The sequence below is a fragment of the Plecotus auritus genome (assembly GCF_963455305.1).
Source record: "Plecotus auritus genome assembly, chromosome: 8".
In the NCBI taxonomy this organism is placed as follows: Eukaryota; Metazoa; Chordata; class Mammalia; order Chiroptera; family Vespertilionidae; genus Plecotus; species Plecotus auritus.
The window spans coordinates 36906529-36927663 of NC_137782.1; the positions used below are offsets into that span (position 1 = coordinate 36906529).

A 21135-nucleotide genomic window follows, 5' to 3' on the forward strand; every position below is an offset into this window, starting at 1 on the left:
ATTTGGGCTCAAGCTCTGGCCTTGATAGTTTGCTGAGCTCCTCAGATGCTCCTAAGCTCCACATAAATTGTGGTGCAATCATTTAGAAATAAAGAGAATTCCAGTTGACCTTTAAAAGTGAGGAAAATGGAAAATCATTCAGTGTGGAAAATGCAATTAGGGAAGGAAGCATGGGGGAAAAATGATGGCCTTTTACTTCAAGATTCATCCAAGATGATGTGAGGAGAAATTCTTTACATTCATGCTAGAAGCATGTAATTAGCACATATGTCAAATGCCTACTGTATTTAGGACACTCTATCAGAGACATTAAAAAGGGTGAACAGTTACTGTCCTCAGGAAGCAGAAATATGAGTTCACAAAATACAGAATACATGGAAAAATATTATTTCCAAAAAAATCCATGGTCTATTTGAGGAAGATAATGTGATGGAAAGAATAAGGACCTATAGTGGTAACACTCCCTCACATTACAAAGTAGCTGAAGTAAGGGTATGAAGGTGCTGTCGATTTTCCTGAAAGTCCTCAGTGTCATCTGTATTTCCCTGTATTAACATGAGTGGTTTAAGCCTAAGCAATATAACAGGAGGCTTTTTTGTTCTTTCATTTTTCAGGGTGATAGTTTAAAGAAATGCACACATACATTCTGAGGGGCCTTAAAGACATACACACATCCCAATGTAGGTTTTGTCCTGTCCTCCCCCCAACACACATATACACACAAGAAGTAGGAACTGCTGTAGGAACTGCTGATTAGCGCCTATACTCAGGCACAAAGGCTTGCTGTGCCTCATTTTCTTCATGATTGTACTGCTCTGGATAGATAAGGACAGTTACCGTCTTCTAAGGCTGTATTGTTATACTTGCCTTTACAAATTTCTCTGATTTCAGCGGTTAGCCTTGGCTGGAGGAGAGCCTCACAGGCTGATTCAGCTGTGGGAGACGGAAGAAAAACACTTTCTATTAAGTCTTGGTACACCTTGTGCTTCCTGCTTCTGCACTCAATGTCTGCAGCAGGGATTCAGGAATGATTTCTAGGGACTTGAGCATCGAGGCAATGCTCACCTGGGAGAATGCCTGACAGGTGTAGCTGTCTCCAGGTCAGCTGTAACCCTGAGAGCTCCACACCTGGTCCCTCCCTAGGCTCAGTGCCCTGCGTTAGCTCCTCCAATCACTTCTCTGCCCTGCTAGGGAAGTGGCTAATGCTTCTGCTCTATTACGAAAGCGGGAATCCAGACATTAATTAATCTGCCTGGATCATTGTTTAGTCATGTAGCAGGTTCTTGAGTAAAAGTTTATCTTTTAGCTCCATAAAGGGAAAATGCCCGTCTTAAAAACACAAAATTTACCATTAAAAACACTTCTGTTTCATATACAGTGTGGAGCAAAAGTACGTTTGCAGTTGTTCGCTCTCATTTGTATCATTTTATTTCAGCATTTGGCTGATTATCATTTTTTGAGAACTTAAAAATTTGTTAAAATGGGTAACTTAAGATTTTAAGTGTGTGTGTGTGTGTAAATTTTATAATGCAGCTATGAGTGTGTTGGGCCTCAACTAAATCTGAAAAAGTTACACATTTTCTCAAAAACATTGCTTTAGAGACCTCACATTTAAGAATGTTTGTCATAAATATAATTTAACCTAAAATGTACCTGACAACTTACAACCATACTCGCATAAATCTTCTGGGATCTTAAAAACATGCAGATGCCTTTGGCCCGACTTCAGATATTCTCATTTATTGGAACTGAGGTGGGTTCCTGGGCACCATTTTTTAAATGCTTCCTGGGTCACAGTTGAAAACCAATAGTTTAAAATATTTCTTCTATGACATTGATTATGATATGTTAGCAAGAAAAATCTTATGTAAAGTTTCATCAGGTTACCTTTTTCATCTCTTAATGGTATTTGACCAAAATGAGCGTCCATAAAAGATTAATTACAGGAGGCATGGTGCCACTGGGAATGTCTTTATAGCTAGTAGGGATATCAGGTGAGTGCGCAGAGACAGCTGTGATGAAAGGCTGAATGTGGAAAGTGCCCTCTTGGTGCTATAAAGTGCTGTAATGTCCAAAGTAGAGAGAAATCATAGTTGGCTGGGAGGACGGGGAACGCTCTAAAGAAGTGGCTCTGAGAAGCTTTGTGAAGAAGGATGAGAGAGACTTGACAGGCAGTAGGCAAGGCAGAGCATTTGGGCACATTTAGAGCATCATCAGGATGGGTAATACTTGTGCGGGATTGAAACACGTCAAACCTATTTCAACCCATGAGTTCATAGCAATAGTACCAAAAAAAAAATCTAATTGTCAACTTTGGAACGATGCTAAAAAGCCAACTCATTACTTATCTTGAAATTGGATAAAGGGAAAGGAGTGAGCATTGATCCTGAATTCCGTCATCAAATTGTGTCACTGGATACAAAATTCTGGCAAAGAAAATATCTCTTTATAGACACACTCCAGCTAATAAAGAGAGGGAGAATGATTAATATTAGAATATTCCCATCTTGCAGCCTCACCAGTAATTGCTGATATCACCAAAAAGGCAAGGTTCGCTTTATGCCTGCTGATAAAATTACACAGTATCACTTACAAAAATCAGTTAAATCGGAATCTGATCAAGCTTCTAGATTTAACTTCCATTTACAGGAAATATAGGAGACTGAAGAATGAGTTAAATTACACCATGGAGATGCAAACAGCAAAGTGTAGACTGAGAGAACTCTATAAGCAAATGGTTTGGTCTCTTAGACAAATTAATTTCAAGGGGAAAACCAATATAAAGGGGGAATTTGCAGTGTATGAACTTATCAAACAAACAAAAATGGAAAGGAGATAATTGGGGAAGTTACATTACTGGCTAGGTATTTGATAACATGAAGGACTAATTGCTAATTTTGTTTAGATTTGATAAGGTATTGAGATGACATTTTTTTAAAGAGTAGAGTTACATACTAAGACATATAAATGTAATATTATTGGCTGAGATGCTTCACAATTAAGGGGGAGGGGGAGTTGAGTGGAACTGTAGATGAACTAAGGTTGTGATCCTCAAGGCATTTGTTGAAACTGGGTGGTGACTTTGCAGGGTTTCATTACCCGATATTTTTAGTATGTTTGAAATCCCCCATATGAAAGTATGTTAAAATTAATTTTTAAAAATTGCTCCTCTAACTGGACAAGTAAAAATAAACATGTTAATACAAACTTTCCAGGTGATGCTGGTTAATGACCCATATATTAAGAACCAGTGTTTTACAAACATTTTTATAAAAATCTTGAATGACCTTTGGCTTGTAGGAAGTTTCATTAATGCTGCAGAAAAGCTTATTTCAACTGCTGTATTTGAGTGGCGATGATAGACATGTCCTCTTGAATTTAGTCCAGAGAAAACCTCTGAACCTTAGCTAATGAATGCATCATTTCAATTGTTTGTAGTTTGGATTACTGGGTTGGGCAGTGTAGCTCGTGAGGAATCGCTTTGATCTGTCGCCCTGCTCCTGTCCTTACGGAATCTTCTTGGCTTAGCTCGCAGGCATTTTAGACGTGAGGTTCCTGTGTGTGTGTGTGTGTGTGTGTGTGTGTGTGTGTGTGTGTGTGTGTGTGTGTGTGTGTGTGTGTGTAAGGAGTGGCTAAGATATTCTTTCTGCTGTGTGTGCCCCCTTTCTCTTCCCTTTTTCCCTATTTTTAACATTTTGCTTTAGGGTGCTATATTTGTTACAGTTGATGAACCAGTATTGGCACATGTTATTAACTGAAGTCCACAGTTTACATTAGGGTTCACTCTATGGGGATTTTGACAAATATATAATGACATGTATCCACCATTATAGTATCATACTAAGTAGTTCTGCTGCCCTAAAAATTCTCCGTGCTTCGTCTATTCATCCCTCCTTCCCCACGTAATCCTAACAACTACTGATCTTTCTATTGTCTCCATAGTTCTGCCTTTTCCAGAATGTCATATAGTTGGAATCGTACAGTTTGTAGCCTCTTCCGATTGGCATCTTTCATTCAGTAATATGCATTTGAGGTCCCTCCATGTCTTTTCATGGCTTGATAGCTCATTTCATTTTTGTGCTAGGTAATATTCCACTGTCTGGATGTACCTCAGTTTATTTATCCATTCACCTAATGAAGGACATCTTAATTGCTTCCAGGTTTTGACATGTTGAATAAAATTGCTATAAACATTTGTGTACAGGTTTTTTCTATGTACATAAATTTTCAACTCTTTTGTATAAGTATCAAAGAACTTGATGGTTAGATCATATAGTAAGAGTGCGTTTAATTTTGTAAGAAACTCCTAAACTGACTTCCAAAGTGTCTGCACCACCAGCCACTTTTATTTCCACCAGCAAGGAATAAAAGTTTCTGTTCCTCCACATCTTTGTCAGTATTTGGTGTTGTTTGTATTTTGAATTTTAGCCATTTAATAGGTGTGTAAGGGTATCTTGTTTTAATTGCAATTTTTCTAATAACATACGATGTTGGAACATCTTTTTTTTAATTTTTTAATTTATTGATTTTAGAGAGAGGAAGGGGGAAAGAGAGAGACACAGAGAGAGAAACATTGATTTGTTGTTCCATTTTTTTATGCATTTGTTGGTTGCTTCTTGTATGTGCCCTCACTGGAGACGGAACCAGCAACCTTGGTGTATCAGGATGATGCTCTAACTAATTGAGCTACCTGGCTAGCGCTGATGTTGAACATATCTTTTCATGTGCTTATTTGACATCTCCTTTGATGAGGCATCTATTCAGTTCTTCTGCCCATTTTTAAATTTGGTTGTTTTCTTATTATTGAAGTTTAAGAGTTTTTTGTCTATTTTGGATACCAGTCCTTTATCATACATGTATTTGCAAATATTTCCTCCTAGTCTGCGGCTTGTCTTTTTATTATCTTAAACTTTTTCTCTTTTGATGTACTTCTTTTAACACCCAATAATTTCATAAGTCAATTGGGAAATTTTTTCATTTAAAATAAAGAGCAAATTTAAATAATTAAAAATGAAAGTTGTTTAAATTTGCTAAGTTTTTGCCAAAACCGGTTTGGCTCAGTGGATAGAGCGTCAGCCTGTGGACTGAAAGGTCCCAGGTTCGATTCCGGTCAAGGGCACGTAACTTGGCTGCGGGCACATCCCCAGTAGGGGGTGTGCAAGAGGCAGCTGATCGATGTTTCTCTCTCATTGATGTTTCTAACTCTCTATCCCTCTTCCTTCCTCTCTGTAAAAAATCAATAAAATATATTAAAAATAAATAAATAAATAAATAAATTTGCTAAGTTTGTTATTCTTAGGATATATAAGGTCTTTCAGATTGTTGGGCTGCAATATCCTCATTTACTCTATCAGAAACATAAATGCAGTTTTTCAATGAAGAGGGTACAAAGAGGACAGTCCACCATTATTTGGTTATCTTGGAAAGGGAAAAACAACCTTTCTGGTTTGAGTGTTCATAGTGACTATAGTTCCATGAACTGCGAATGCCTTGAGTCAGAGGCATGTCTTAAAAACTAGTAAGAAACAACAAACAAGCCTTAAAAATGTTGGTCTAGCAAGGCTGGTGTGGCTCAGTGGTTGAGCACTGACCCATGAACCAGGAGGTCAAGGTTCAATTCCCAGTCAGGGCACATGCCTGGGTTGTAGGCCCAGTGTAGGCACTCCCCAGGGGGGCGGGGAGGGGCATGCAGGAGCCAGCGGATCAATGATTCTCTCTCATCATTGATGTTTCTCTCCCTCTCCCTTCCTCTCTCTGGAATCAATAAAAATATGTGTTTTTTTTTTTAATGTTAGTCTACTCTAGGTTAGGTAAATTATTCATTGATTTAGAATACCTCTGTCAATTTTAAAATCTACTCAATTTTTTACTCATTATGGCTGTGTATAAAGACAATAGGTTCCTAGAGTTGATGACTTAATGAGCATCATTTATTTGGGAACCAGTATGATTGTTTGCTTTAGTCACATGTTAGATGTTATTACTTGAAGTAGGGAATGATTGCAGAAGGGATCCAGTCCAGGGCTGTAAAATAGTCCCAGTTCCCTGTCTTCCATTCATTGGCAGCATCTTTCTCATCCCAGTGTGCAGAAGGATGCTGATGCTGCCCCTGGGCTCCCTGGTAATGTTTGCCATGAGCAAAGGGGGCCAGTATAGCCTCAAGCCCATGATCGTCTTGCTCCATCAAGTCTTATATCCTCACGCAAGAATGAGAAAATAAAGGCCCATATACCTTAACACAGTGGTCGGCAAACTGTGGCTCACGAGCCACATGGGGCTCGCAAGCCACCGTTTGCCGCTCTGTTGACTAATGGGTTTGCTGACCACTATCTTAACACATTGCGCACCAGTAGTTTTATTGCTAACTTTATCCAGTGACCAGATAAGTTTCTATTGAACGAATACAAAAAATGTTTTACGAAGTATCATACTTTAAAAAGATATTGGCTGGTAAGAATATGTAATAAATAACTTCAAAATGCAATGGGTATTTAATTTTAAGGCGTGGCTTTAACATTTATGTAAAACACTGTGTAATATGAAAACACAAGAATGCTCCTGATCCACCCAAAATGTGTTAAAAGGCTTTTCTAATGTCATCCAGCTAGCTGCTGATGGTGGTGGTAATATTTAGCAGATAGGAATTTCATTGTTTACGTATAACCATCAAAAAACACCTTTGGGCCCTAGCCGGTTTGGCTCAGTGGATAGAGTGTCAGCCCGCAGACTGAAGGGTTCCAGGTTCCATTCCGATCAAGGGCACATGCCTGGGTTACGAGCTTGATCCCCAGTAGGGGGCATGCGGGAGGCAGCCAATCAATGATTCTCTTTTGTCATTGATGTTTCTATCTCTCTCTCTCCCCCTTCCTCTCTAAAATCAATAAAAATATATTTTAAAAAAAACACCTTTGGTATGAAGAATGCACCACTAAGAGATTGCCTTAAGAATTTTTCTTAAGATTTAATGTATTAACAATGACAAATATGAAAATTGATAAACTGTACATGCCAAAATAATAAGTACATATTCAGGAAAAGTGTTTAAAATATTCAGTAAGACAAAATCTATTCTAGTCAGGAGGTAACTATGAGTCATTAATAGAAATCAAATTGTGAGAAGCCAGAAACCTAAGAGCCACATAGAATAGTGGTCTGTGCTTGATCTAATCAATGTCACCTGTTAGACAAAAGGAACAACAGCAGCCAGAAGATAGCTAATGAAGACAATGCTCAAGGCAGCTGATGACATTAAAAAAAAAAAAAGTCTTCCGGTGAGGGCCTGGCTGTGGTCTGCTGGGTCAGAGGAGATAGGAGAAATGTGTATTTATTTGTGTTTGTTTTGTTTGTTTTTACTCATTGAGAAAGTACTTGGCCAGACACTGGTGTGTATGTGTGTGTTGTATGTATAAATATTGTGGTCTAGCTAAAGCAAATTAAGCAGTAAGCAGGAAACTGGTAGCTAAAGAAAGAGCACACTGACACCATAAGAAGTGGTATATGTGCTCCTATAGCAGAAATGCCTAGTTCTACATTGCATGTTCTGCCATCTTGTCAGTCACTTGGGCTATAATAGCTGACGTTTGTGGAGTGCTTAATATGTGCTATCACTGGACCAAATTTGAGTACATCATTTTATTTTAATGTCAATCATTTCAAAAAAGTAGGCGGTATCATACACATTTTACAGAAGGTAAAACAGAGAAGTTCACATTCCTGCAAGAGACATAATGAACACTCAAACCCAGAGTTACCTGCTTAAAACTGCCTCTCTCATCTAACTTCTCTGAACTTCTGTGTTCTTATCTGATAACTGGAGATAATACCAATAGAAGCATTGGAAGAACCAATTTTTTTGTAAAAACTTTATAAATTGCTGAGCATTATTCAGAAAAAATATGCTATTATCTATAAACAAGATTAAAACCAGTGAGCAGCATTTCATTATCATCCCACTTATTTCTATCCATTGAACAAAGTTATATAGTTTTGCTAACATATAATTTATTTTCATACACGATTAAACTTTCTTCAAATACATCATTGATTATTTAGCAAGCTACAATTAAAGCTTTAATTTTCTGTCATAAATGTATCCTTTTTCCCAAATAGTCATGTTTGAGGGGACTGAGTAATTAATTTCCAATATAATTATGGTTACATAGTGATACACACCATTTAGGGGTCTTCTTAATACTTATTATTTTGGCATGTACATTGTTTATCAATTTTCATATTTGTCATTGTCGGTACATTAAATCTTAAAGACAAATATGCTTAATGTATTAGATGAGAAATCTTGGTACTACACACACAAAAAGTAGTTTAGCTTAATTGTTGCCAATTCATTTTAGAATCCAAGGCCATGTTGAAAGACCTTTGAAGGATTAAATGAATATAATAATTGTGTATCACAGTAAATTAAACTGATGGATTTCCTCCCCCAGATGACTACTTTTTTTCCTTTCTCCAAATGACAGCTTAATGGCCAGAAATGTAACATATACATTTATATCTTTCATTTATAAATGATAACTAAAATCGTTATATTTAATGGACATTTTTGTTATGTTGAGTAGGAAGAATTTTTCTCAAATTAGGAGAATGTTGAATACTGTAATATAAAACAGGTTTGTGGCAAAAAATGAACAAAAATAAACTAATGAAGTTAGTGTAATGGGCTTTGGAAAGTGATTCATGGCTATAATTTTTAAGTAAGGATTGATAGAGGAAGTTTTAAGGGGAGGTCTAAGACAAGGAATAGGGTTCATTCTTCTCAGGCTCAGAATCTGGTAATATGGGAATTAAGTTTGGGTTTGTTGAAACATGGCTTTTGTTGGTCCTTGAATACTCTCTTGTACTGTTGGGATTTTTATATTTCACAAGATATTTGGGGCCTCCAAGCACCACATCACTCCCAGCTCCTTCTGCTCGAGACGACCTGCAGGTTGGCTGTACTTACTCAGGGACACCAATGACTCCTTGTTTATCGCAGGGACAGGCTCTTGCAGGTTTAGGTCCACTTAATTGAGCCTTAGTACCAGTGAAAAAGGCGATGGTGACGTGTGATCACACTGGTCATCCATCCATCACTCACTTTATAGTTACGGCAAGCAGGATTTTAAATTTTGCCTCTTTTTATTCATGGCAATCGAGAGAACTTTGTTGAGTGTGTTGACTTCTCTTTATGTTTTGCTCTCCTTTGTTCTCCATAGAAACGCTCCAGAGGCCAAGTGCTGTTTGATAAAGTGTGTGAACATCTGAACTTGCTAGAAAAAGATTACTTTGGGCTTACATATCGAGATACTGAAAACCAGAAGGTGAGTAACTAAAAGCAGTACAAAATACTAGGGCTCGAGCTGCTGCGCATTACTGCCAGAATGTGAACTAGAATTGAATTGGTAAATCTCCTCCACCTCTCCTCAAACTCCCACATTTTCTGTTGTGGGTCCCTAAATGCTATTGATCACTTTATTTCTTCATAAAGGAAATTAGTAACAGCTTCCTTTAATCTTGAATATTGTAGAAACCATAAGACTATGTTTCTCTTCAGTTGTTTATGGTTCCAGGAAAGCATTTTATATGTTGCTTTTTTGTGATGATGTATTTCAGTGGCTATGAGCCAATGAATATCAAATACATTGATACTTATATAGAAGCCGTGCTCGAGGCTGCTCTCCTATTCTTAATTCATCTTATTATGCTTTCATATTCTTGCCAAATCAGAATATGAGATGAGTTGTTGGCTGACCTGACACTTGTCTCATGTAGTTAGTAGGTATTTAATGTTTGATGCAATACCTCTGTAGACTCTACTCTCTTATACCTGAATAATGCAGTCTCTTCAGAGATTTGCCTCATGAATCCCCACAACTACCTGAAAAATAAGGGAAAAGAAATTGTTTCCATTGTATTGGTGTAGAAACTGAGTCACAGAAATTTTGTTCAGAGATGTTTACATGTTTTGGTGTTGTGCAGTGAATCATATCTCCTGGATTTAGTGGACAATGTCTAACTTCACTATTAAACATCTGAGTGTTCTGATGAGGAAACTCTTAAATCTCAAGCAAGCATTCATTTGTTAGGAAAGTTTTCTAAGTAGGTGCCTGAGAATTTGTAATCCCAGAAGTCACTTTGTGGGACTGAATGGCTGGGATAACATTGTGTCAAATTACATGTATCTTTAGTTTATTCTAGTTATTTGTTTAAAAACAGATAAAATCCACTGTTTTTTGTTTTGGGTTTTTATCTACTCTGTTTCTCTGCTAGCTTGAGTCCCTGAAGTCATTGATTGTAAAAGAAAAGAATTTTGTTAGAGTGAATTGTGGACACCACATTTTTTTTCCACTACACCAGTGCCTGGACCCTCGCAGGACCTGGCAAAGGGGCAGCAGATATGGGGGAAGGGCCCAGCTTGGAGGGCCTTCCAGCAGCCACTCACTCTCAAATACACCGAGTGGGTGTCCCTGCCGGGTCAACACTGAGTCATGTTTACTCTTCGCTGATTCAAATTCAAGCTATCGTTTCCTTTTCAGAATTGGTTGGACCCTGCTAAGGAAATTAAAAAACAGATTCGAAGTAAGTTCTTTTGGATTATTATATGTGAAAATGTGAAGATTTTCAGAGTGGGGTTGTCTTAATTGGTAGCGCCTACTCCATGGCTGGTGTGAATACAGTGTTTTGAAAAACAGAATAAAATCTCAAATTTTTATCTTTGGCAGGTTAGTCTAGCTCAGATCTTATTTTTAATTATCACAACTCAGGAATAAAATAACTATGACTTTTATTCCCTTGCCTGTACACAGATGTGAAATGGGATTTAATCAAGTGATGCTCCAATTGGTACTTAATCATTTAAAAGTTCCAAACTTAATATTACTGTTCCAAACTCTATTATTAAAAGTGAAGCTAAAAGTAATAGTCATTTAATGATTTAGAAATGGAATAACAAGTGAGACTAAAGTTTACTGTGTGATGACAATCTCTTTTCTTGGTCCCTAAAGACAAGTTGAGAAATGCATTTTATTTTTTTTTCCTCTTTATTTTTTATTGTCTTTTTTTTTAATTTCTTTATTGATTAAGGTGTTACATATGTGTCCTTCTTCCCCCATTACCCCCCCTTCCCCCCCACTCATGCCCTCACCCCCCTGTTGTCTGTGTTCATTGGTTAGGCCCATATGCATGCATACAAGTGCTTTGGTTGATCTCTCCCCCTTACCCCCACCCTCACCTACCTTCCCTCCGAGGTTTGATGGTCTGATCGATGTTTCTCTGTCTCTGGAACTGTTTTTGTTCATCAGTTTATGTTGTTCATTATATTCCACAAATGAGTTGAGATCATGTGCATTTTACTTAGTGGATAAAAACCATTGCATGAGCAACTCAAGAAATTGAAATACAAGTAGCTAATAAATATTAAACATGTGCTAAATCTTACTAACAATTAAATGCAAATTAAAATGAGGCATAGTTCACCTATTCAGAGTAACAAGTGATTTTTAAAGTTTAATGATACCTTGCGCCCTAACCCATTTGGCTCAGTGGATAGAGTGTTGGCCTACAGACTGAAGGGTCCCAGATTCAATTCTGGCCAAGGGCATATGCCTGGGTTGCAAGCTTGATCCCCAGTAGGGGGCGTGCAGGAGGCAGCCAATCAATGATCCTCTCTCATCATTGATGTTCTCTCTCTTCCTCTTCCTTCCTCCCTGACATCAATACAAATATATTTAAAATAATAATAATAATAATACCTTGCACTGACAATATGTAACCAAATTTGTAGAAATATAAATTGGTATAACCCTTTCAGAAGGCACTTTTTGAAAGTCTTTATAAAATTTAAAATGCACTTACTCTTTAGCCCCCTAATTTTACTTACAGAAATTTATTCAGCATATGCAGAAGAGAAGAAAATGCATTTATTGTATGAAAGTTCATTAGAATATAATTTGTAATAGCAGAAAACTAGAAGCAACATAATTTATCCATTTATGAAGAAATTATTAAGTCACTCAGGGAATACCCATACCTTTAAATACTAAGCAGCTATTACATAGAATGAAGCAGAATAAATATGTCTTAGCTTTCATTAGTGAGACATTAATGAACTAATCATATTTTTTATTATAACATAAAAGTTTACTAATCTTGTGTGAAATCATTGACTAATATATTTAAATTCTTTTTGGGAAATACGCTATTCTCTTTTATTATTATTTTTTTAATTCTTTATTGTTTGAGACAGATCATATTTGTTTTTAAAAAGTTATGTATATAAAGGGGTGTGGAAAATTTTCTGAAGAGCACAAAAGATATTAACAGTAAATACCTCCAGAAATGGCATTGCAGTGTTGGAGGGTGGAGAAAGAGGAATTTTAAAATGTTTATTTTTAACCTATTTTTATTTTTTATTTTTAACCCTCTTGCTTTTACTATAAACATGGATAATCTTTATAATTGTAAATAACTACTTCGTTTTTTAAAGCAATTATTTTTATCAGTCAACTCTAGATTAATTTTCCTGAACAACTAATTTTAGTGTATAAATGTAAGACCAGTTTATTAATAAGAACATTCACATTTAAGTTTTCCACAGCTTACTATTAGAAGAGAAAAGAGATATTTTAGTGCCTTTGAATGTGTGAAACATTAAAGTACACCAACTATTAATAAGAAGTAATTAATAGTGAGCAGTTCGAAATGGTTTAATACTAGATAATATCACAAAAGAAGAAAAAAGTCACTATAACTTCTAGATATTAAAGAGTCTGCTGATTATTTATTAGAACGATAACATCTTTACCACATTTTTGAGAAATTGGATGTATTCATTAACCAGAAACTTAATCATGAGTAGTTTGACAAGTAGGGATTGAAACCAGGGATAGCTATGAGTATGATAAGTAGGTGAAAACACTCTTTTTGTTCCAGAGAGTCCGAATAAAAAATTTAAGATGATGACTGTATTCTAAGAACCTGTTTGTAGAGTTTTTCAAAGCAGATATGCTGAACATAGCTCCTAACATTTTATGTGCCTAGAGTCCTCTGTATTCCCCTAACTAATGAAATGCTGTTTTGTATTTGGGTGATTTATAGTTTCAAAGCACTTTGAAAATATATTAAGTGTTCCACAATAAGTCATAGTACCGTTATAAGAAAGGCTGTATAAACAGGCAATTTTCTTTTCTTTGTTAGAATTTTTTCCCTTAACTCTGTCACTTCCTTTCTAAGGGGAGAAAGCCAAAGTGACAGTCGAACATGGGATCTAAAGGGTATTTTCATCGTGCAGATCAGGCAGTGGGTGCAGCTGCAGCATGAACTGAGTCTTGCAGATAAAGGAAGAGAAAGAAAAATTGGAATTTTTTAAAAAAGAATTTTATATTTTTATCTATATTCCTCATTGTTTTAATACACTAAAATGCTCTCTTTCCACAAAATTTACATTCACCCAAGGCAGGGAAGTTTTTATCAAACCATTATACTTATTGAATCATCACCTCCTATTCCTAACACAAATGATAAAAGATGTTTCCATCCTTTATGTGCTGTGGGCCACAGTATGTCTCTAGAAAGGAGAATGGCAGTCAAGTTGGTACAGATTTTCAGTGACAAATTTATGAGAAATAGGAAATTCTGAAAACAAAGAGTTCGTATGAAAAAACTCTAATTCTAGTTATCTTTTGTTCATACCTGATCTCAAAATATTTAAATATACTGCATTTTGTGATATGATTATGATATAATAATGTCATGATATAGAGTATATGATATATAGTAACTTATGCTATAAATGCAGTATATTTAGAAATTTTAAGATTTGGCAGGCTTAGAAGACTAAAATTTAATTTTTTCATAAAGATGAGCTCTTCAATTTCACAGTTTTATATTTATTATAAATTTGTGATTTAAAATTCTATATCAGCATATAAGAGCATCATTTTAACGCGCTTAAGCTGTTCCCTTTTCTGTGTCTAACCAGGGCCATCATCTGAGCAGATACAGGCAGTAAGCATTGCACAGTCATATCCTCCCAGTGTCAATGGTAGTTTTCTTAAACTTTTTTACTGATTCAAAATAATGTCCTATAAAGCCTGGTAGTTATTTGGGTTATACCTTAGGAGAGTGGATTCCTCAGAATTAGTGATTTTCAGTGTGGTCCCCATGCTCACTGTATTAGAACCACAAGGAGGTTTATAGGTTTATTAAAACCACAAGTTCCTAGGCCATATTCCAAATCTCTGGAATAAAATTCTCTAGATGGAGCCTAGGAATTGACTTTTTTTTTTCTTTTTTTTTTTAATCCTTACTCGATAATATGTTTGTTATTGATTTTAGAGATAGGGAAATGTTGTGGTGGGGGAGAGAGAAACATTGATTGAAAGAGAAACATCTATGGGTTGCCTTCCCGTATGCCCCCTGACTGGGGGTTCAACCTGCCATCTTTTTGGTGTATGGGATGACACTCCAACCTATTGAGCCACCTGGCCTTGACAGGAAGTTTTTTTTAATATTTTTTATTGATTTTTTACAGAGAGGAAGGGAGAGGGATAGACAGTTAGAAACATCAATGAGAGAGGAACATCGATCAGCTGCCTCCTGCACACTGCCTACTGGGGATGTGCCCGCAACCAAGGTACATGCCCTTGACCGGAATCGAACCCGGTACCCTTCAGTCCACAGGCCGACGCTCTATCCACTGAGCCAAACCGGTAGGGTGGCAGGAATTATTTTTAATAAGCAGTTCAGATGCTTCTTAGGTCCACTATAATCTGAAACTCGCGTTCCTAGATTAAGGGTTTTTGCATTTAAATATTTTTCTTACACTTTTATTACTTTTTAGTTTCCAACTTAGAATGCTTACCTTGAATTTATTATGAGATTATTTAATTACACACATTGATAAACTAGTCATTGAATTCAATGCATACTTTAAAAATTATAAAAGAGCAATAAATCTATTTCACATAACTAATTCATTAGTTTTAATTTCACTTGCTTGGGTGGTGGTGGGGTTGGGGGGTAGCCAGCTCTATGAACCTCACCAGTAGCAGGCAAGGAAGGGACCTATTTGAGCAGAAAGTGAATAGAAATCAATAGGAAGGTAAAACCAAGTCAGACTATTTTTAGAATAACAAAAGGTCTTCTTTTGAGAACAGTGGGAAAATAATCACTAGAAGTATATTTGATTGACGGGTATTTTATAGCTTAGAATTCTTATAGCCCATGTTTCAGTAATGTTCTAAGTGGTTTAAAAATAATATTAACCACCCAATTATACTTGGTCTTATGCCAAGTCTTTTATAAGACATTTCATGGTAGTGCTCTGCCATGGGGAACTTTAAGTGTAATATGAGTGGTAGTCTGTCAAATAAACTAGAATAAATGAACCCAATGTAGGTAACCTAGGCAGCTAAGTATTTGTCACATACACAAGAGACTAATACAAAGAAAGAAGCTAGGATGTGCAATACTGTCCCTTCTGAATGTTTGGGAAGGGCCATAGAAAAAAATGGACTTTCCAGAAGTTTCTTAATGGGCAGAGGGAGCAGTTGGAAGTCGTAGGAGAGTATTGACACTTAAGAGTTGAATTGGGAGGTCACAGACAGTGAAAGGAAGACTATGGCTACGTGAGGAATAGATGAAAGCCTTCCAGTACCAAAGCCAGGAGCCTGGAGGGAGTTTTCCAGCAGTGCATTGAGAATACAAGAGGCCCTGCACCGTGGCACTTCCAGCGTGGTTACTGGGTGGAGGGAACAAATGTATGCAGTGTCCCAGCGAAGGAGCACCCAGACCTCAGTGAATCACTGCATTCAAAGACCAGAATAAAAGAACAGGATGAATATAAGTTAAAGGAGTGACCACATAAGATAAAATATAAGAAAGAAGAAAAGGTTGGGTTTTCACCCTTATAATGATAAACCATATATTAGAGATACTATTACTAAATGGAGAGCTTAGGAAGGCTTAATAATGTTTCGAATGTACGTGGAGGCTGTACAGAAAAGTAGGCACCTGTGAGGGGACATATGGGGAGGCGGTCCACAGATACCACGGGATAAAGAACCGCAGCGTGTTCAAGTCATGGGCTAAGAAGGTGTGGAAATTGGTGATGCATAGTATATACACTCAAGTATCTCTTCAATCAAAAAGTTCCCTGAGTAAGAAAAGATTTTTTCCGCAGACATAGAGCAGCTCCCTTCTTAAATATTCATTACAACAAACCTTCCCCATTAAATAAAAATACCGTGAATAATCCCTTGACATGTGCTATAATGGTATTTGACCTGTAATAACAAAGCAGAAGGGACAAAGGAAGTGAAATTATGTTTATAATGTTGGTAGGTGAGCTATCCAGAACTTCACGGCAATAGATCTACTCAATTCCAGACTTGTCTGATTGAGGATTATCATGTTCACTTTTTCCTCCTCTTCCGAAGGCTTAGCTTTGTTCCTGAGAAAGGAAGTGCAGTCAATTTCCTCCCTAGTTAGAAGTGCCTGTAAAGGCTTTGATTGGTGAGAAGATTAGAAACTGGATTGAGGATGAAGTTTCAGACTTATTTGTAGATTTCATTTAATGGAGACTTTCCTGTTTTCCATGGATGATCAAAATTTGCCTGGGTGTTAGAACCTGGAATTAAGGTAGCTCTCGCTATCATAGGTATAAGGGGATTTTCTAAGGTTTTATTCTAATGTTTCTCTCATTTCTGCAGATGGTGCTTGGCAGTTTTCATTTAATGTGAAATTTTACCCACCAGACCCCGCCCAGCTATCTGAAGATATCACCAGGTACTTGGAAGTTGGCTGTAAAAAGGCAGACTTCTTGGGAGAGTTGTGCTTCTCTTAAATTCTCCAGAGAAGAGCATGCTTACATTTGGTGACCTTATCATCATCCACAAATGGCAAACAACAGGCAACTGAGTGAGAGCAAACATCTGATGAAAAGATTTGCCAAATCATAACTGTTCGTAATTGAATCTTTGGTGCTAAGCCCATACTTCCCTCTGCCTGACCCTGGTGGGAAGACATGCAAAACTGAGATACTCTGACATCCACCCACCATAGCCAAATTGGATGGGATTCAGCCTTAAATGATATAGCCATTCTTAGTGCTCATGCTTCAAAACTTAGAGTAAAAAAAATGTGTCGTTGGATGCTTATGCTTTTTATATAACCAACCTGGTACTTGACAGCCCTTAAAAAAAATCAGGCATACCTACACACATGTACATATATGCAAATAAACATAAACACATATACACTTAAGAGTTTATTTTCCATGACCTACAAGGGAAATGCTTAATTCCTTTTCACAAAAGAAGACATTAGAACAGGAACCCAGTAAAGCTATTCTGGTGTGGTAACTGGGCTCTGAGTGTGAGAAGGTCCCTTTGTGAAATGGTCCCGGGTGTGATGCGCATTCTCGGCTTCTCTGCGTCCCACTTCGGAACCGACTCACTGTTTGGTAGTAACTTTAGAGCCAGCCAGAGCGGTTTTGTGCAGTGTGTGCTGAATCTTCTGTGTAAACCTCACATCTGTGGAAGGTTTTTCAGAATAGGGAAATGACTCAGAAAGCTTCAATCTCTTGCTATGATTAAAAATAATTTAAGAGACATCTTAGGTAAAGGAGAGAAACTACTCCATAGTATCCTATCTAATAAAGAGGGAATATGCTAATTGATCGTCACACCCTCACAAAGATGGCAGTGCCCACAGCCAATAAGGAGGGAATATGCTAATTAACTGCCACACCTTCAAAGATGATGGCACCCAGAGCCACAAGATGGCGGCGCCCAGTCCCCTTAGCCCTGCCATTCCGTGAGCCTGATTCTGGAGTCCCCCAGTCCCCTCAGCCCCCCAGCCGCCCAGGGCCGGCCCGAGGCACAGGTAACCAGGGCCAGCTGAGGCTTGCACTGCCGGCAATGCAGCAAGCAGAGGTGTGATGGGGGTGTCGCCTACTCCTGAACACAGGGTCGCCTCCCACCCCTAAGGGCTCCTAGACTGTGAGAGCGGGCAGGCCGGGCTGAGGGACCCTCCTCAGTGCATGAATTTTTATGCACCAGGCCTCTAGTTTATTCTATGATTGCATTAAATTGGAAAATTTATAATTTCTTATTTTAAAATACTCTTGAATAATCTTGAGAACTATTTAGTTGTGGCTAATTTTTGTTTGTGGAGCCTGTACACACCTGGGTTTGTAATTTAGTGCATGGTTGGCTTATATCTACTGGTGTAATGTGTGTAGAGCCCATAAAGTAATTAGACATTTTTACATCTGAATTACATGGAGCTTGCTTATATCATTAGCTTAAAGTCATATTTAGAGGGACCTTAAGACTTTTTCATAGTCCTCAGCTTCATATTAGCAATTTATTTCTCATATGAAAGGTACAAGGTGTATTTTATTATTATACCTGTATGCTGAGCCATGAAATGTGTTAAAACTTATCAATGTCAACACCTCCCTGGGAATCTTCCACAATTAGTATTATATCTGTAAACTTTAAAAGCAAAATAACAAAGGAGATAGGTCAGCTATTAACGGAAATATTTTTATGTTATCTTGACAAAATTATTTGGAAAATGTTTTATAGTCCCCAAATCTAAAACTGTTTACTTATAGTGACAAGATTCTGAGGTTTTAAGGTAGTAATTCTTCAGTTAGTCTTTATATTAGTTGGATCGTAGGAAATTATCTTTAAAAAATAAGAAGTTGAAACCGAAATCATTAGTTAATATCAAGAGACTACCTCACCAGGAATGTAGGAAATAGAGAGCAGAGTTTATGGTGGCATAGCTATTGAGTTACCTAAAATTTGTCTCGGTCATATGGCAAAATATCCAAACAAGGTTTTCTTAAGTCTAGCTGGGACTTAATTATATTTAAGAACACCATTTTTATATTATAATACCTCCAACCAAAGATTTCAGGGAATGTGCTAGGGACTATTCATTTGATTTTCAATGTTATTTTAAAAGATGTTAGAAGAGTGTGTCTTTAGGTTATTTTTTTACTCTGTACTTTATTAATAAAACCCTATTTTATTATGAACATTGACTTGTCATTAGATGCCCTTAAATATTATATTTTTGTGGCCAGGTATTTTCCCCTTATATCCACATCAAAATAAAGATGCTAGAAAATTTGTCCTCGTGTGATTGATTATCTGATTGGGAGAAATTGCCTGCCCAACAATATGTACTGAATGGTCTCCTTTTCCTGTATCCCAATGCTGGCTTTGTGCTTTGTCCTCTTGGTTACCGGAAGGTACTACCTCTGCTTACAATTGCGAGATGACATCGTGTCCGGGAGGCTGCCCTGCTCCTTTGTCACGCTTGCCCTGTTGGGCTCCTACACTGTCCAGTCAGAACTTGGAGACTATGACCCTGATGAATGTGGAAATGATTACATTAGTGAGTTCCGCTTTGCACCCAATCACACTAAAGAACTGGAAGATAAAGTGATCGAGCTGCACAAGAGCCACAGGTTAGTGGCAGAAGCCCTGAGAACAGTCCATTTAATAAGTTGGACCTTGATGAGTGAGCGTCCCTTTCACTCCGCACTTTGCCCAGAACTGATGTTGGTGTTTTGTGGGTGAGACTTTAGTAGAGTAGGGGTCTGTACTGGCTGGTACAGGTCTAGGATAGTTAGGTTCTTGCTTAGAATGTCTATTTGTAAGGTTTTCTTTAAAAGCCGTCTTATTTTTCTTCCCTCAGACACAAATCTGCTGGGGCCTCTGTGGGGGCTTGCATATTAGATAGCAGGGGAGCTAAACAGGAAACATTTCAGCCTCGCCAGGTGAAAGCAGAGCAGCATTGTAACCCTTTCTTTTCTTATCAGAGGAATGACGCCAGCAGAAGCCGAGATGCATTTCTTGGAAAATGCCAAAAAATTATCCATGTATGGGGTAGATTTACATCATGCCAAGGTATGCATTTTTAACCCCCAAACTTTTTATTTAGTTTTACTTAATTCAGTGCTGTTATTGCTATAAGCTCCTGATTTTTACTTCAGTGCATGTAAACCAAAACTTTGGGCATTCAAATCTGTGTTTGCTCTTTAAGGCTTGTCAAATGATAAAGCACATTTTGCACCGATATTTTACTGAGGGGTTGGCTCAGACTCACAGGACTCACATGGTCTGAGCCTCTGATTGCCTGTTGATTCAGTTGGAACTTTTTATCTTTACATAACAAGCTCTGAGCTCACCCTGCCTTTCCTGTCTCAGGTGTATCTCCCACTTTGTGCTGACACATGCCCTTGGCTCCTGCCAAGCCCTGACTCTGCCCTTTCCCTGAATGCGATCATTTTTGTCTGCACTGTCCTGCTCCTTTCTGTCTGTCTGTCTGTCTGTCTAAACTTGGCTGATTGTCCAAGACCCAGTTGTCACATCTACTTTGTGTGAAGTACTGTCTGTGGCCCTGTTCTGATTACCCACCAGACACTCAAGAAATTCATGTGAAGTTCAAATAACGCCATCTCTAAAGTTGAGGTATTCTGACAAATAGGCAGTCCTTTGAAATAAGATTGTTATTTTTGAAGTCCAACTAGAATTAACCCAGGCTAAGGCTTGCCTGTTTGCTTGGCGATTGTGAAATGTTAAAGTTGTGCCTTGACTACTTACTCTTGGGAAGAAGGAAGTTGGGATTAGACTGTATGAGGGGGAGATTGTAAGGATGCCCAAAGCGGCTTTTACTCCATGTCATTCTTTTTCTAGAATCTGTGTTTTTCAGCAGTGAGTGAATGAGTGCATGGACTATTAGTCTGTTACTTGAACAGCTGTGAATAAAGAACTGTAGCAGTAAAGACAAGCTTTCATGAAAACCGTTACCATCAAAACATGAGCAATTTGTTAGGATCTTAGGGATGGATTCTGGTACTTCAGCAGTGTTGAAAGATCACTGTTTGAAGTTCAGGGGCCATTTCTTCTGATTTGGGCTGACAAGGTAACATTGCTCCGGTTATGGGATGTGCCTTTACTTCTAATGCACAGAGTAGCCACCAATTTCATGATCTGGGACTCACAGGAAGTTAACAAGCTTCTAGTCAAGGGAGTATCTTACACAGTCAAGTTCAGGGCCAAGGCATGAAGAGCGTTTCAGCTACCTCTGTTCAGGCAAACAGCTCAACAACGCTGAGTC

At 37.7% G+C, this 21135-nt stretch overlaps 1 protein-coding gene across 48 annotated transcripts in view; it reads left to right on the forward strand.

The window, feature by feature from the left end:
* Positions 1 to 21135, forward strand: part of EPB41L3 (erythrocyte membrane protein band 4.1 like 3) — a 221968-nt gene that overhangs the window by 159211 nt on the left and 41622 nt on the right. For all 48 annotated transcript variants that reach the window (XM_080683582.1, XM_080683562.1, XM_080683583.1 and 45 more), the window contains exons 4-8: positions 9213 to 9317; positions 10533 to 10575; positions 16707 to 16782; positions 19262 to 19480; positions 19835 to 19922. In XM_080683582.1, the coding sequence (XP_080539708.1) occupies positions 9213 to 9317; positions 10533 to 10575; positions 16707 to 16782; positions 19262 to 19480; positions 19835 to 19922 (531 nt within the window). The remainder of the gene's footprint in view (positions 1 to 9212; positions 9318 to 10532; positions 10576 to 16706; positions 16783 to 19261; positions 19481 to 19834; positions 19923 to 21135) is intronic.